Source organism: Bos mutus, chromosome 5 (genome assembly GCF_027580195.1).
Source record: "Bos mutus isolate GX-2022 chromosome 5, NWIPB_WYAK_1.1, whole genome shotgun sequence".
In the NCBI taxonomy this organism is placed as follows: Eukaryota; Metazoa; Chordata; class Mammalia; order Artiodactyla; family Bovidae; genus Bos; species Bos mutus.
Window position 1 is genome coordinate 71,213,750 of NC_091621.1, and position 17,607 is coordinate 71,231,356.

Sequence of the window (17,607 nt, forward strand, 5' to 3'; positions counted from 1 at the left end):
ATTATATTGTGTGTGTGTGTGTGTGTGTGTGTGTGTGTGTGTGTGTGTATATCTCACTCAGCAGTGAAAACCTGAAAGCTTTTCTCTAAGATTAGGAACAAAGACATCTGCATTCACCATTGAAACATGGCAGTAGAAGCCCTAGCCTGAGCAATTAGACAACAGAAAGAAAGAGAAGACATCCAGACTGGAAGGGAAGAAGTCATTATTTGTGGAGGACATGGTTTCATACATAGAAAATTCTAAAGACTTCACCAAAAAAATCAACCAACCAAACAAAAAAACCTGTTAGAACTAATAACTGATTTCAGTAAAGTTTCAGAGCACAAAATCAATATACAAAATCTGTTGCATTTCTCTATACTTTACAATGAACTATCACAAAGAAAAACTAATAACAAGCTTGCTTACAATGACATCAAAAATAATAAAATACCTAGAAATAAATTTAACCAGGGAGATGAAAGACCTGTATACAGAAAACTATGAGACACTGATGAAAGAAATTGAGAACACACAAATAATGGAAAGATATTCCATGCTTACAAATTGGGAAACTTAATATTGTTAAAATGTACATATTACCATACCATATCAGAGTTTCAATAGCATTTTTCACTAAAGTAGAACATAATCCTAAAATTTATAGAAAACCACAAAAGACCCCAAAATAACCAAAGCAATCTTGAGAAAGAAGAACAAAGCAGGAAGCATCACACTCCCTGGTTTCAAACTGTATTCAGTGGCTACTGTAATCAAAACAGTGTGATACTAGCATAGAAATAGGCATAGACAAAATGAACAGAGAGCCCAGAAATAAAACCATGCATATATAGACAGCTAATTTATGATAAAGGAGCCAAGACTAAACAGTGGGGCAAGAGCCATCTCTTCAGTAAGTGGTGTTGGGACATCCACTTGCAAATGTTTGGCAGAAACCAACACAATACTGTAAAGCAATTATCCTTCAATTAAAAATAAATTTTGAAAAAAGAAACTAGACTATCTTACACTATTATACAAAAATTAACTCAAAGTGGATGACACACTTGAATATACAACCTGAAAGCATAAAATTGCTAGAGGAGAGCACAGGTGCTGAACTCCTTGACATCAATCTTGACGATGAGCTTTCGGGCCTGACTCCAAAAGCAAAGGCGATCAAAGCAAAAGTAAACAGTCGGGATGATAGCTAAGACGCTTCTGGACAGCAAAGGAAATTACCAACAAAATGAAAAGGCAACCTACCGAATGGGAGAAAATATTTGCAAATTACATATCTGCTAAGGTGTTAATATCCAAAATATACTACTAATAGCAAAACAACAACAACCACCACCACCACAACAAACAAACCCCAAGAAATCTGATTTTTAGAAATGGGCAGAGGATCTGAATAGACAGTTACAAAGAAGGCATACAGATGGTCAACAGGCACATAAAAAGATGCTCAACATCACCAATCATCTGGGAGATACAAATTAAAACCACAATAAGAAATGACCTCACAACTTAAAAAAAATTATTTATTTATTTGGCTGTGCCAGTTCTTAGTTGTGGCACGTGGGAGCTTTCGTTGTGGAATGTAAGATGGAGTTCTCTGACCAGGGAGCAGACTGGGCCCCGCTTTGGGAGCTCAGAGTCTAAGCCACTGGGCCACCAAGGAAGTCCGTCCCCTCATATCTTTACAATAAGCAAGAAATAAGTGTTGGTGAGGATGTGGACAAAAGGGAACCCTTAGGTGCTGATAATGTATCTACATAGTTAAACTGTAAAATAAGATTTCCAAACTCTGAAGAGCAAGAATGGGGCTTGTATCATCACAAGGAGCCCCCTTTATTTATCTAGGACTTATCTCTTGTTGGTCAGTGGGCCCCTGAGCTAAATGTGATGAAACAACAACAACAAAAAGAATTGTATTTTTTCAGATGTTAGAGATTTTCTGGTTCTAAGTAAACAAGGTGTAACTAATTTTATTACCTTTTACTACCTGGCCTTTTCTCCTTTGGCCAAAACAATAAGATGTTTCCTATTTCATGTAAGAATGATTTTCTCCAGTAACAGCTGTGAGAAAAAATTATGTGCAATAACAGCCACCTAATATATTTTATATTAAAATGTCATTCAAAACAGTTTGTAAGAAGTGATATAAGAATAGAGGAACTGAATAAGCTTTATTGACATAAGTGGTTGAACACTAAAGCAAAAGTAACTTCTAAGATTTTAGCTTAATTTTTTTTTTAATTGCACTGCACTGCATGTGGTCCCAGACCAGCTATTGAACCCTTATCCCCTGCAGTGGGAAGCGTACAGTCTTAAATGCTGGGTCCCCAGGGAAGTCCCAAGATCTTAGTTAAAATGTGCCTTTCCGAAGAGATTTCCCTTGAGTTCTGCATCTAGAGTAACTTGCCACTCTAGTCATGCTATTTAGCTTCATTCCTTTCATTCATATTCCATCATATATTTCCTTGTTTATATTTGCTTATTTTCTATCTCTCCTCCGCTGAAATACAAACTCTAGACCATGTTTTATTACCTCTGTGCCTAAAACACTGCACATAGTAAGCACACGATACTTGTTGACTGAATGAATCCGTTTTGAAAACATAAAAATGTTAACCATTTACTCTAGGTTAGCCCATCAATTTGTGTTCATTTGTTTTTATTGTTATTCAGTCTGTCAACAGTTTATTGTATCTTTTCTCCTCACTGTAGTGTTAGTTGATCAGTCATGTCCAAAGTGGTTGACTTTTGCAGCCCCATGGACTGTAGCCTGTCAGACTCCTCTGTCCATGGAATTCTCCAGGCAAGAATACTGGAGTGAGTTGCCATTCCCTTCTCCAGGGGATCTTACTGACCAAGGGTCCAAACCCGCATCTCCTGTATTGTACGCAGCTTATTTACCATCTGAACCACCAGGGAAGTAGACTTATTTATTTGTGGATGTGATTCCAGTCATTCTGATTTACTGGATTATAGTGGAAAGCATTTTTCAGACACTTAACAGAGCAGTGTTTGGTGTGAGGTGTATTATAACTAGGTTATAATAGAGCTCATGGATTTTTGAAGAACTAAATCAGAGTAGGGTTTTTTCCCCCTTTTAAAAAACCACACCACTGACTTGTGTTTTCTGAAAGAGAAAGGGGTCTACTGCCAGGATGCTTCTAACCCTGGGCCCCCAAAAACAAGTATGTTGAGAAGATAGACTGTGATTCATTGCTCTAGACTTTTGTATCTGCTGCCTGGACTAGGAGGAGTGAGATTATGTTATGGCCCTTGTGTCAGTTGGGCTTCCCTGGTGGCTCAGATGGTAAAGAATTTGCATGCAGTACAGGAGACCCTGGTTCCATCCTGGGGTTGGGAAGATCCCCTGGAGAAAGGAATGGCAACCCACCGCCGTCTTCTTGCCTGGAGAATTGCATGGACAGAGGAGCCCGGCAGGCTAAAGTCCATAGAGTTGCAAAGAGTTGAACATGACTGAGCAACTAACACTACTACACCTGTTGTCTCAGTGGAAGAGAAATTAAGTGTAGACTGCAAGGTTAGGTTGAAGCATCCGTCACCCATGTCTGACAGATGGGTGGGAAACTCAGTGCCAGGTACGCTGGAGGGGCTCAGTTGATACGGGCTCATTTTCTTTTTTTAAACACTTTCACACATAATTTATTGATATGGACTCATCTTGGCAATACTGCTGAAGCTCCAGCTACTACCTGATGGGTTCATTTTGCAACTTGTACAAGCAGAGCAGGACTCATTGCAGCTGGGAGTGGCTGGTACTAGGTGCTTAGAAAAATAATTTCACTCCTTATATTTTGGGGGATGGGAACAAAAGGGGAAGACTGTATTTCTTTGTGCCCTGAGAATCACATGTGTTCTTTTGGCCTTGACATGGTCATAAAATATGTTTCCTTTAAAGGAAGAATTTATAGAAAAGCCATGTTCATGTTGAATGATTTTAGGGTTGATTTGTTTTTTATACATTTCTTTCTAATTGTGTTTTTGTTTTTACATTGCAAAACAAGTAGATTCTGGCTATAAAGCCCAAACTATCACTGGGGACAATGAAATTCACCAAGCCATTTGTTGTGACAAAAGAGTTTATCAGTCATAGTTAAAGCTATCCAGGAGTTTGTAAAGATATTTTGACTTGTTCTTGTGAAAGACTTACTTCTTAAACAAGTCCAAAATACTTTAGATACTCAGATAGCAAATGTACTCTTATACATCAAAAGTCAAAAACATTTAGGAGATCATGTATTTAGGATAGGAGTCCATGTATGGACTCACTAAAACACTTGAAAATATTTTGTCTTATAGTCACACATTTTATTACAAATTTATTTTGTACCCAATAGAAAAGCAAGTTTGAAATCTATTTACAAGAACTATATACATTTACATATATTACATACAGTTAATGAATTTAAAGAAAAATGGGCAGAGAAACACAATATATATGAAAGAATATGCCACTGTACATGGTTTATTATCATGGCCCTTAGTGTTACTGAATCTTTATTGTAGTAATAAATACAATTCTATATTTACACATCTTATAAAACATCTCATAAATGTATTTTTTTCAATTCCAAGTTAAAACATCTGATCAAAATAAACATGCTTATATAAAAATAAATCTACCTAATAGTCTTTTGGTTTGGATTTATTGAAGCTAATGTAGTATAACAGAAGTTACAAATTAATCCTTTGACCTTTAGTATTTAATAATTTTGCCTCTTATAATACCTAACACATATTAAACATGGAATAAGCAGAGACGTCATGTTCTTGACATCAAGTGGGTTGACCCAAAGACAACATAGCTAAAACCAAGCCAAATAAACAGGAGAATATGTTACCACGTTTCTGGTGAGCCAAAACTGGTTTCAGACACTTGCCAAAGCTACTAGAGATACATGTGAGAAGCTATGTCAGTGGATTTAATTTATGTTGTGTCTGCATTTGATTATTACCTTATGATACACATCAGTGTGAATCAAGTGATAAAACCTCCTGTGAAAAATGTGTACTCAACCAAGGTAAAAAAATCCCAGGTTGCTTTCCATCTTTTCTAAATATATCCATTGCCAGCAATGGACTTTTCTTCTCATCTCGGGGCACCAAGGAGTTAAAATGAATTAGAGAAATCAGACCTTGTCTGTACCTGATTGCTTTCATGGTAATTTAAGAATTTAAGTTCATTTTCCTTTCAAAATATTTGTAAGCAATTTTATTCCACTGAGGGTAGAATCATCTAGTGCTGATTCATAAAATCTAGCATCTCTAAAAATGACGTGAACATGAATGAATGAGTAGTACCTTATGTTATCCATTCATGGAGGGATTGGTGACCTGGAAGGATCTTTTCTGGGAAAAGTGAAGCAGTACTAAAACATCTCCACACGGGCATTAAGATGAAATCCTATTGGTCACAACCATTACTTAGTAATGTAGGCTATTTAAAATTCTTTTTCTCCTGATATCTCCAGGCATATTTTAAGGGATTTTCTGGTTTAAAACCTCTTTTGTAAGCAAGTGAGTCGAAAAAGAATTCAATTGAAATCATGGAGAATTTTTTGGATATTTCAATCTGCTTTTTAAATATATACGTATTTTAGGCTTACCAGAAAAGTAGGACTATCTACCATAGCTGAACAAATTATATAAGCAGCATTTATACTGATTTTTCACTCTCTAGTATCAACAATTATCAGCTTTTTGACACAGAGATTTAAAAAAAAAAATTGAATTTCAACTCAGTTCTTTTTGGTTCCGCTCTGATGTACTCAACCTCATATTTTTGGGTTTTCAATTTTTGACAACTTTTTCTCTAATATTAATTAGAGACACGGGACAAATGCCACAGATGAAAGATGACAGCTTTCAGTCATCGGATAAGCTGGTGGTGACCCGGAACTGGAAGGCAGGTCGTAGGCTATGCTGGCACTGGTGAAGGTCACCAAGGCTTGGGTTGAGTCACAGGACTGTTTCTCCACATCGTCAGAGTTAATAGACATCAGGCTTGTGTGTTTCGATCTTGTCCAGAAGTGGGTTTGCTTTCCCAGGCTCCCCAGATCCTCCTTAAAATGTGGATTGAAGAGGATGTAGAGAAGGGGATTGAGGCAGGCAGGAAGGGGGACGATCACCAGGAGGATAAACTTAATGACTTCTGGGCTGATGAAGGTGAGGTTCAGTAAAGAGGAGAAGGACAAGAAAGCCACGGGACAGTGCAGGATGCAGTTGGTGAAGAGCAGCAGGGCCACGTGTTTCACCATGGAGCAGTCCCACATGCTCTCCAGGTCTCCCTTTTCCAAGTGACAGTAGAGCCTAGTGTAGGCGACGGTCATCACGAGGAAGCAAAGCGAATTCAGCAAGACGAGGGCCACCATGTAGCCGGTAGCACGCGGCTCCCCGAAGGGCAGCGGCAGGCAGAGCGGGGAGGCGCTGTACTCGCTGCCTCCCAGCAGGGGCACGGCGGCCACGGTCCCCGCCAGCAGCGCGCAGAGCGCGAGGGTCGCTCTCAGGCTGGGAAAGGGAGTTTGCGTTTCGAATTTTGCTGAGCATTTCACCGACCACCCACGCTCCAGGGCTGCCAGGGTGAGCAGGAAAACTGAAGATTCCGAAGCAAAAATGGACAAAAAGCCGACGACCTGGCAGCCGACCGCCTGCTCCCACCAGGCACCGTGTTGCGCAAAGCTGCCGAAAGTGAAGGCGTCCACTCCAGCCAGCACTGCACTGGACACCCCCATGAGCATGTTGACCGCGGCTATTAACCCGATTAACAGTTTTATGGAGGATATGTACACGGCGGCTCTGAACACTGTGGAGGTCACCAAGGCGTTACATGTCAGTGCCAAAACCGCTATGGTCCACACTCCAATTCGGATCAGCCAGCTACCGAACAGGTATTCACAAAGTTTGAAAGGGCCTAGAAGTCCAAAGAAGAGACAGATGGGTGTCAAATGAGGGTTCACGACTTTTGCCACACTCCCCTTTTGGTTTCTCTTATCGGGACACCAAGAGATACAAGCCAGTAACAGCCCTGGGAACACACTGTTCTCTTTTTCCACTTTATTAAGTGGGAAAAAAAAGTGAAAGTGTTAGTGGCTGAGTTGAGTCTGACCCCATGGACTGTAGCCGACCAGGCTCCTCTGTCGGGGGAATCCTTCAGGCAAGAATACTGGAGTGGGTAGCCATTCCCTTCCAGGGGATCTTCCTGACCCAGGGATCGAACCAGGGTCTCCTTAATTGCAGGCAGATTCTTTGCCTTCTGAGCCACCAGGGAATCCCCTTCATTAAACCATTATTTAATGTAAAGATGAGTATACCAGATGCCCAGGTTTTCAACCTATACCCAGAAAAATCGAGCCAGAGAGTTTTTACATTACTGGATTCTGGCTCCCCAAATATAGCATTGTGGGGGCCAGGTAACAAACCAGATCTCCTGGACTTTTTATTATTAATATATTTTTCCAGAATGTTTCAAAAAGGTTCTGTAAACAGGGAAGCAGAATCCTAGGGAAACACTTTGTGATTTTAGAAGAGGAAGTGTGAGTTGTATGCATTTCATGAGAATGTCATCTTAGGTTTAGACTGACATTTGCTGTTTAGGAGCAAAGAACCATCAAACTGTTGAAAGTAAAATATCAACCCTCCTCTGCTGTCTTCCTCCTCCCCCCAACTGGATTATCCTATTTCAGAGAAAGGGACTAACAATGAAGTAATTAACATACATAGAAATTTTTACTCATCTCTAAAACTATTATTTGCTTTAACCAAATAGGTTCTCTTTAGAGAGAACCTAAGAAATCACTGTCAAAAATCAGTGATTACATGAAGCAAGACTGTTGCATACCAGTTCAGGCTAAAGAGCTAATATTATTTTAAAAATTACATATACCTCTAACTACATGATTGGTTCTTCAATTTCCATTAATCTGAATCAAAAGTCTCCTATAAAAATCCTGTTTATGACTGGAGACCAACTCCAGGAAATAAACATTTGTATTTTAAATGTCTGCATGAGGTAGGATATTGATGAGCTGCTAAGATGGCACAGATTTTGCCTGGAGGTGTAGCTGAATGTCACTGACGGCTTCAGAGTTAAGGGTGGGTACCGCTCCTGAGGCTGTTGGGACACCTTTCTCACCTGGGGAAGGTGAGCACCGCACCGGATGAAGGGCTCTCAGGTCTTCCTCAAAGTCAAGTAGGAAATCTTCAAGATCACGCTCATCTGCAGGAATGAGAAATTCTGGAATGATTAGTTCTGTCTGTCTTTAGAGGGACCAACTCCCAGGGAGGAGAGGCCTGGATTGCCCTGGAGACATAAAATGTCACAGAGGAAACTGAAGGGCAAACATCCCACTTCTCCCTGGGCTTTCTCTCAAGTCTATGATGTAGTTGCTTTGGGATGTTCCACTCAAGCTACTCTTTGACAACTATCCTGGCAGAACTGGGGATGAGGGAGGGTAACCAACCCTGGGTTCCTTGTCATAATGTTGGAGCTCTCTCATTCTGTTCTTGTTCCCTGCAGCTCACTACGGCCCCAAATCGCTCTGACCTAAATTAGAGAGAGAGCGTGGGTCTGCATTCAGTGGAAGAACCACTTTATCTAATGTTCTAACACTCAGATGACTACAGTGCAGATGTTCTGAACTGTGTTCTCTGAATACAAGAGGGAGAATTAGTAAGTTTCCATCTTTCTGGGGTATTCTGCTAAACAGAGGACAAATCACGTAACTGCTCGGTGCTTGGGTTACCTACCTGTGAAACAGGAGTTTTTTTAATCTAACATGCTTTCCCCGAGACACAGATTTAATTGGTCTGGTGTGGGGTTCGGGCATCAGTGTTTTTAAAAAACTTTTGTGTGATTCCAATAGACAGCCCAGGATTGGGAATCACAGTCTCTGAAAATAAACTCCATGAAGAACCTCCTCTCTCTTGTTCATTGTGTGCCTCTAGGACCTAGAACAGTGCCTGGCACATTTTAGACATTCTAATTGCTTTTTTTTTTTTTTTTTTTTTGAGGGGGAGAAGGGGTTGTTGAATAAATATACTAGAAATTAGGGTGAACGAGGCAGGAAAAGCAAAAATGAAAGCAAGAACGAGAGCAAGACACACACTATAGCGTGAAACAAAAAAGCCAAGGGCTGGAATACCTGCTCCTTAATCGGATACATGTGCAGGAAGCCAAGTCAACGAAATGTGCAGACAGAACAAAGCATACTTGCTTGGGAATCAACAAATCATTAACACCCAGAGGAAGAAAAGCCAGTCTGTTCAGACTCTGTGCAAACTTGCAAGGTTGGCAAGAAAAGGAAAGCACCCGCTTGTTACCACAGGTGTGGTTTGAGGTGCATTGTTGTCTAGTTAAGTCAGGTCTTACTTCAAGGAAAGCCAAGTGCTTTACAGACATTATCTCATTTCACTTTCCTGACAGATAGCCTTGTGGAGGGTAGGAGGTGAGAATGTTTTAGGATTAATTGGGTAAGAAGTTGGATTCCTAAGCTCTTCTGCTGAGATATGGAGGCACCTAAAATGTCTATATCCTCCGCTCTACTCGGGTTTAAGAATAAAAATATTTATCTTCTGGAGTAAAAAGCTCAGAAGCATGTTTGAAAAAGGTATCCACAGGGATGAGACCCTCTTAAAAGTTTATGAAAGTACTCATAATCAGTGTTAATATTTACCCCAGAGGATACTGTATGCTAAAAGGGATCTAACGATAAGCATGAAGAATTCACTTACAGAAAATATGACATTTCAGACTGAGTCCTAAAGGAGTTTTCTCTTTCTCTGAGACTCTTTAAAAAGTAGGATTGATTCTCAGCTTGCTGGGGTGATTATATGGAGGCTTGTCTGGAGTTCAGATGATATGTTTGAGGACTTTTTCAGGCGCCTTTCTGACACAGATTTGTCAGTGACACAGCTGATCTTACCTTGAACTTGAAATACGCCAGCATCTTTTTTATGAAGGTCTTCTGCAGTGCTGTTGTCGCCTTTACTCCACGGATTAGAAATTTTATAGATGTTCTCACACACTCCAAATGCACAGCACTGATATGCATAGGGCATCTCTATAACCCTTGGAATGAACAAAACCAAACAAAAACACACACTGAAAGAAACAGATTGCTAAATATAGTGCTCTTCTTTCACTTAATACTTCTGCCTGTGGGTTTTAGCCTTAATAAATAGTCTAAATTATTAACTATGTGCATAAAGATGTTGGTTCCAGTGCTATTCATAATAACAATGGAGTTAGAAATTATTGTCATGAAAAATGTTGATAGTTACTGAGGTTCAATGGATATATTATTTTCTCTACTTTTGTGCTTGAAAATTTCCATAATAAAAACATGAAAAAAAAAAAAAGGATCACTGGGGAAATTGTAGCACTGTTAAGTAGTATTTATAGTATCATATAGTGTTAAGTGACAAAAATGTGATATAAATTTATATACATACTGTGGTCTAACAATTAAAAATACATTGGAAACCAAATCTGGAAGGAAATAGCAAAATGTTTTTAGAGGTATTTATAGACTTTTTTCCTTTCTTTTATTTATAAACTCTGTTTTGGGATTTTAAAATTATATGAAAAGTACTATGGTTTAATATATACAGAGAATATACATGTATATTCTCTCTCTATATTATATATATTCCTTGGTGGCTCAGTGGTAAACAATATAAAATTTTTCAAGGGACTTCTTTATTGATAATAAGTGTGACAGGTTTTAAAGAGCATTACTTCTTCAAACAAATATTAATTTAATAGATTTTATGAGAACATATACATAAGCAAAATGAATTTTAAAATGTCAACAGGAGTACAATTATGTTATAATGTTATTTAATTACATGTTCTAGTTTCTATCTCATGGATCAATGGTTTTCAAACTCTTTCTATGAACTCTATGTTCCAGGAGGCATCTTAGAGAAACAAAGGAAATGTGGTCAGGAAGACATATTCTCCTACTCCAGGGTTTGTCCTAACAATGCCCCAGGGGTGGGGGACATGAAGGCATGAAATGCAATTCAAAAGAGTCCCATAAATTTTGAAAACCACTATAACACGTCTATTATTTCACATGACCACAAATGTATCTTATTAGCTTTAATGACAAACTCACTTGAGTTCTGGAAAATTTTCAGATGATATCAAGCTCTGTAAAGCATGATTTCCTGTTAATTTTAAGTGAGTTAAACCATGTAACCCAGTTACAGGAATAGACGACAGGCGGTTGGACGAGAGGTCCCTGCAAAACATCAAACAACAATTGGCTTTTAGTCTGTGTTAGCATATAACGATTACATTAAAAAAGCAACCTCAAGATTATTAAACTGCTCCATAAAACCTCTAAGCAGGGTCCTTACTCTTAATGGTAAAAGGAACCATTTTGGTTTTAGCTCCTGACAACTTTTCTATCTGCAATCAGAATTGCAGAAAGAAAAATATTTTAATCATATCCAAATTGTAATTTCTACATTCAGCTTGATTTTGGCAGATGCGACGTGCTGCGTGCTAAGTCATGACCGACACTTTTGTGATGCTATGGACTGTAGCCTGCCAGGCTCCCCTGTCCATGGGATTCTCTAGGCAAGGATACTGGAGTGGTTGCCATGCCTCAATTTTGCCAGGGGGCGGGGTGGGGTGCAGTGGGGGGGACATCTAAAATCTAGTGGGAGGCGCTACATCTAATTTGAAAACATCGTTTGCATTTTATTTTCTTCCTCCTCTCTTTAACTTCTGTCTGACCCAATTCCTTCTTTCTCTCTGAGACGGGAGTGGAGAAGAGGAAGAAGCAAGGGCTGGGAAGGGAGGATAAAAATGGACAGGAAGATTTTCTGTTAGTATGGCAAACTGTGAAATGAAAGCCCTTTAGAAATGAACTGATGTCTTATTCCATTCCACCTGATAGCTTGCAAAAATGGAAAATTTCACCTCAATAACCAGAACCAGCTGTCACCCAGATCTTCAGTTATAAGGATCCACATGGCCTTGGAGGGGCAGGGAGCAGGATTGCTCCTTTCTAGTTTGATCCAACTCTAGTGTGGAGGACACTGAGGACTCAGCATTCTGTGCCCAGGCTTTTCCAGCAAAACCAACATTCATTTTTGATTAATCAGATACTGCCCAATTATCAAAAAACATGCCATAAACAAGTCATGAAATACTCACAGCTTTCTTAGAGATGGCAAGGTGGAAAATGCATTAGGGTCAATAATTGCAATTTTGTTCCAAGCTAAATTCCTATTTAAAAAAAAAAAAAAGGCAAGTGAGAAGATTATATAAAAGAAGACCTTGTGAAGTTTTACCATATATATTCATTCTTCTAACAAAATTTAACTTCCATTCAGGACATGGACAATTAACTTTATCAAATCATCCTTCAGATGCATGTATGGATAGTATAAAATGATTAAAGAGAGAATTTGAAAGCAACCTTGTTTATTAAATCAATCCAGGAAAATCACTCAGATGGATATTTTAGTTTTTATTCTTTTCTTGATAAAAAGTTGACTTTAACATGGTTGTAAAATTTTATTAAGGCATTTCTAAGATGAGTGGGGGTTGGGGAGTTGGGAGAGACAGGAACTTCTGAAGCTCTTCTGATGGGCAAGTAAATTTTAAGTTATAAAATGTTCCCAGATACATAATGAAACCCAAAAAGAATTTGTGTATATTGTCCAGCATGTCAGACCTTAAGAGAAACACAGAGATACTTTCAAAAACATTCTCAGTAAAGAGAATGGACATTTAAATTCTTAACTGGGAAATGAAGAAAAAAGGGGCTAATATATGTTAGAAGTATAATTCTTTGATAACAAAGCCTATAATTTATTGAGAAATTCACTGGCCCCTCTCCTCCACACCTATGTGTAACAACATGTAGGTAATTTACAAGAATAAGAACTTCCACATTTTTAAAAAAGAGCAAGGAACTTAAAATTTGTATTTTTAAAATTCATGACTCAAAAGGGGAGCTAAAGCGTAGGCATTTGAGGAAACTGAAAATGACCACTGTCAACTTTTCTCTAATGCAAGGTAATTTATTCATGGTGTCGGGCCCCTAAATTACCTAGGATAAATAGTATTCACAGAACATTTACATTATTGTTTGAAAGTCCCCCCTAAGCTGGGGGAAACTGGAAAGCTTTTTTTTTTTAATTGGAGGATAATTGGTTTACAATATTGCATTAGCTTCTGCCATACATCAACATGAATCAGCCACAGGTAAGCATGTGTTCCCTTCCTCTTGAACCCTCCTCCCACCTCCCACCCTACCCCACACCTCTAGGGTGTCACAGAGCTCTGCTTTACACTCCCTACATCATACAGTAAATTCCCACTGGCTACCTATTTTACATATGCTAATGTATATGTTTCAATGTTACTCTTTCAAATTGTCCCCCATCTCCTTCCCTCACTGTGTCCATATGTCTGTTCTCTATGTCTGCATCTCCATTGCTGCCTTGCAGACAGGTACATCAGACCTGTCTTCTTAAATTCCATATATGTGAATCAATATACAATATTTGCTTTTCTTTCTGACTTACTTCATTCTGTATAATAGGCTCTAGGTTCATCCACCTCATTCAGTTCAGTCCAGTCATTCAGTTGTGTCTGACTCTTTGCAACCCCATGGACTGCAGCACACCAGGCCTCCCTGTCCATCACCAACTCTCGGAGCTTGCTCAAACTGATGCCCATCAAGTCGGTGATGCCATCCAACCATCTCATCTTCTGTTGTCCCCTTCTCCTCCCGGTTCAACCTTTCCCAGCATCAGGATCTTTTCCAGTGAGTCGGTTCTTCACATCAGGTGGCCAAAGTACCAGAGCTTCAGCTTCAGCATCAGTCCTTCCAATGAATATTCAGGACTGATTTCCTTTAGGATGGAAAGCTTGGGTCTCCTTGCAGTCCAAGGGACTCTCAAGAGTCTTCTCCAACACCACAGTTCAAAAGCATCAATTCCTCAGTGCTCAGCTTTCTTTATAATCCAATTCTCACATCCATACATGACTACTGGAAAAACCATAGCCTTGACTAGATGGACCTTTGTTGGCAAAGTAATGTCTCTGGTTTTTAATATGCTGTCTAGGTTGGTCATAGCTTTTCTTCCAAGGAGCAAACATCTTTTAATCTCATGGCTGCAGTCACCATCTGCAGTGATTTTGGAACCCCCCAAAATAAAGTCTCTCACTGTTTTCCATTGTTTCCCCATCTATTTGGCATGAAGTGATGGGACCGGATGCCATGATCTTAGTTTTTGAACGTTGAGTTTTAAGCCAACTTTTTCACTCTCCTCTTTCACTTTCATCAAGAGGCTTTTTAGTTCTTCCTCGCTTTCTACCATAAGGGTGGTGTCATCTGCATATCTGAGGTTATTGATATTTCTCCCGGCAATCTTGCTTCCAGCTTGTGCTTCTTCCAGCCAAGCGTTTCTCATGATGTACTCTGCATAGAAGTTAAATAAGCAGGGTGACAATATACAGCCTTGATGTACTCCTTTTCCTATTTGGAACCAGTCTGTTGTTCCATGTCCAGTTCTAACTGTTGCTTCTTGATCTGCATACAGATTTCTCAGGAGGCATGTCAGGTGGTATTCCCATCTCTTGAAGAATTTTCCACAGTTTGCTGTGATTCACAGTCAATGAAGCAGAAGTAGATGTTTTTTTCTGGAATTCTCTTGCTTTTTTGATGATCCAACAGATGTTGGCAATTTGATCTCTGGTTCCTCTGCCTTTTCTAAATCCAGCTTGAACATCCGAAAGTTCATGGTTTACACACTGAAATCAGGCTTGGAGAATTTTGAGCATTACTTTGCTAGTATGTGAGATGAGTGCAATTGTGCGGTAGTTTGAGCATCCTTTGGCATTGCCTTTCTTTGGGATTGGAATGAAAACTGCCCTTTTCCAGTCCTGTGGCCACTGCTGAGTTTTCCAAACGTGCTGGCATATTGAGTGCAGCACTTATATACTCAGAGGACAGTAATTCCATTCCTAGTCATGAACCTGTGCACCCAACGGGTTGCACAGGTTGCACAGGGGGCTTCCTGTTGGGAATCCTCCCAACAGGCCCAGGGGAGCCAGTTCTCCTCTCTTGCCCTGATCTCTCAGGTCGCACCTTCAAGGCTCCCTGAGGTTCTCTGTTGGATTCCCAGTGGAAGTCCCTGGAGGACAGCAGTCGGGGTCTCCTTGTGGTCTGCTCCTCGATTTTGGAATCTTGGCACAGCTGTGCACTTTCTCAACCATGGCACCCCCTGTCTGTGCCTCAGGGCTTCCTGGGTTTTGGAAACACATTTCATTCCTCCCTGTCTCTTCAGCCCCCGTCTCCATCATGCTGCTGGTTTCGAAACGCGCGTCCCTTGCTTGCCAATACCTGTGTAGGTGTCCCTCCATTTGGGCCATCAGGGTGTTTGATTCTGTGAGAACTGCCTCTGATTCCTGTGAGAAGTCTCACTTACATAACCCTAACAGCATATGTGCTTGTTGTAGTAATGACGACAGCAACAGCAACACTGCTGCATATTTACTATGTGCCAGGTATGGTCACCAGCTTCTTTACACATAAAATCTCATAACCCTCAACACAACTTGATAAAGTAAGTATTATCATTAGCCCCATTTTATTGGTGAGAACTAAAACACAGAGTATTAAGTGACTTGCTCCAAGTCACAGAGTACTCAGCAGCTGAGATTCAAATCTAAGTAAACTGGCTCCAGAGTCCCCAGTATTTGGCACAGAACTTGTTTGGAATCCTTAAACTATTGGGTTGGCCAAAATGTTTGTTCAGGTTTTTCTATCAGTTCAGTTCAGTCGCTCAGTCATGTCCGACTCTTTGTGACCCCATGAATTGCAGCACGCCAGGCCTCCCTGTCCATCACCAGCTACCGGAATTTACTCAAACTCATGTGCATCGAGTCGATGATGTCATCCAGCCATCTCATCCTCTGTCGTCCCCTTTTCCTCCTGCTCCTAATCCCTCCCAGCATCAGGGTCTTTTCCAATGAGTCAACTCTTTGCATGAGGTGGCCAAAGTATTGGGGTTTCAGCTTTAGCATCAGTCCTTCCAATGAACATCCAGGACTGATCTCCTTTAGAATGGACTCCTTTAGGTTGGATCTCCTTGCAGTCCAAGGGACTCTCAAAAGTCTTCTCCAACACCATAGTTCAAAAGCATCAATTCTTTAGCACTCAGCTTTCTTCACAGTCCAACTCTCACATCCATACATGACCACTGCAAAAACCATAGCCTTGACTAGACAGACCTTTGTTGGCAAAGTAATGTCTCTGCTTTTGAATATGCTATCTAGGTTGGTCACAACTTTCCTTCCAAGGAGTAAGCATCTTTTAATTTCATGGCTGCAATCACTATCTGCAGTGATTTTGGAGCCCCCCAAAATAAAGTCTGACACTGTTTCCACTGTTTCCCCATCTATTTGCCACGAAGTGATGGGACCAGATGCCATGATCTTAGTTTTCTGAATAAATAATGAGAGAAACCACTGCACTAGACCGTGGGGATAAAAAAATGAAAAAAATCCTTGTCATTTTCAGGTCAGGCATGGTCTACCTGATGGCAGTGTGGAGCGCGGAGTCCTGTTGCAGAGAATGTGCAAAGCACATCAGAGAGGAGCGGGTTCAAAGACAGGGGAGCTTGTGCTTATGGGACAGACGAGGGCACGTTGAGGGTGGGGAGGAATGGAATGGGTGACAGGGCCAGGAGAAACAGTGGTCCATGTGTCAGGTCCTGGGAGCTGATGGGTGAGAGCTGAAGGTATTCCAGTGGTTGGATCAGGTTCTGAAGGGTGGTGCTGGGAAGCTTGGTTTTGGTATTAAACACAGTAGGGGAATAACAGAAGATTGTTGAGGCAGGGAAGTGACATGAGTCAATTTCTGCTTAAGAAATATTTTCTTTGGAAAATGAGATGAATGGGTAGAGACTGATGGTAGAGAGGCTGGTTAGGAGGGTGAGGACGGTGACCCAGGAGAGTGAATCCATGGGTCTTTGGTGAAGAATATTTAAGTTCTATGCTTTTAGCAAATTTCAATTATGCAATACAGTGTTATCAAATATCTCTTTGTTATTTAGTCACTAAGTCTTATCTGACTCTTTTTTGATGCCATGGACTGTAGCCCGCCAGGCTCCTCTGTCCGTAGGATTTTCCAGGCAAGAATACAGGAGTGGGTTACCATTTCCTTTTCCAATTATTAAAACTATCAACTAAAAAAAAAGTTCTTTTTTTAAAAAAACTAACTTTTGGAAACAGCCAGAACTCCAACCTGGTGAATAAGGTGGGTAATAAAAGTAGGTAATGCACTTTTTTGTTTGACATTTATTTTAAAAAGTAAAAGAAATTCATTAGATGATTTTAGACCAAAAGTAAGGAAAGGGCAACACAATTAAATTCAGAGCAAGATGGTTTTCAAATTAAATTCTGGGGAGAAAGTGATTCTTAAAGGTGAATTTAAAATGTTTTGAGGAATGGTATTATTTTATGGGGGTATGGTCGCTTCAGTTCAGTTCAGTTCAGTTGCTCAGTCATGTCTGACTCTTTGGGATCCCATGAACTGTAGCACGCCAGGCTTCCTTGTC

General features: G+C 40.1%; 1 protein-coding gene across 1 annotated transcript in view; it reads right to left on the reverse strand.

Moving 5' to 3' along the window:
* Positions 1-4,355: 4,355 nt before the first annotated feature.
* The window catches only part of LGR5 (leucine rich repeat containing G protein-coupled receptor 5), a 128,286-nt gene continuing 115,034 nt past the window's right edge, over positions 4,356-17,607 (reverse strand). The window contains exons 14-18 of the mRNA XM_005896791.2: positions 12,188-12,259; positions 11,139-11,264; positions 9,942-10,087; positions 8,153-8,236; positions 4,356-6,931 (exon numbers count right to left, since the gene is read on the reverse strand). Coding sequence (XP_005896853.1) covers positions 5,844-6,931; positions 8,153-8,236; positions 9,942-10,087; positions 11,139-11,264; positions 12,188-12,259 — 1,516 coding nt within the window. The 3' untranslated portion in view covers positions 4,356-5,843. The remainder of the gene's footprint in view (positions 6,932-8,152; positions 8,237-9,941; positions 10,088-11,138; positions 11,265-12,187; positions 12,260-17,607) is intronic.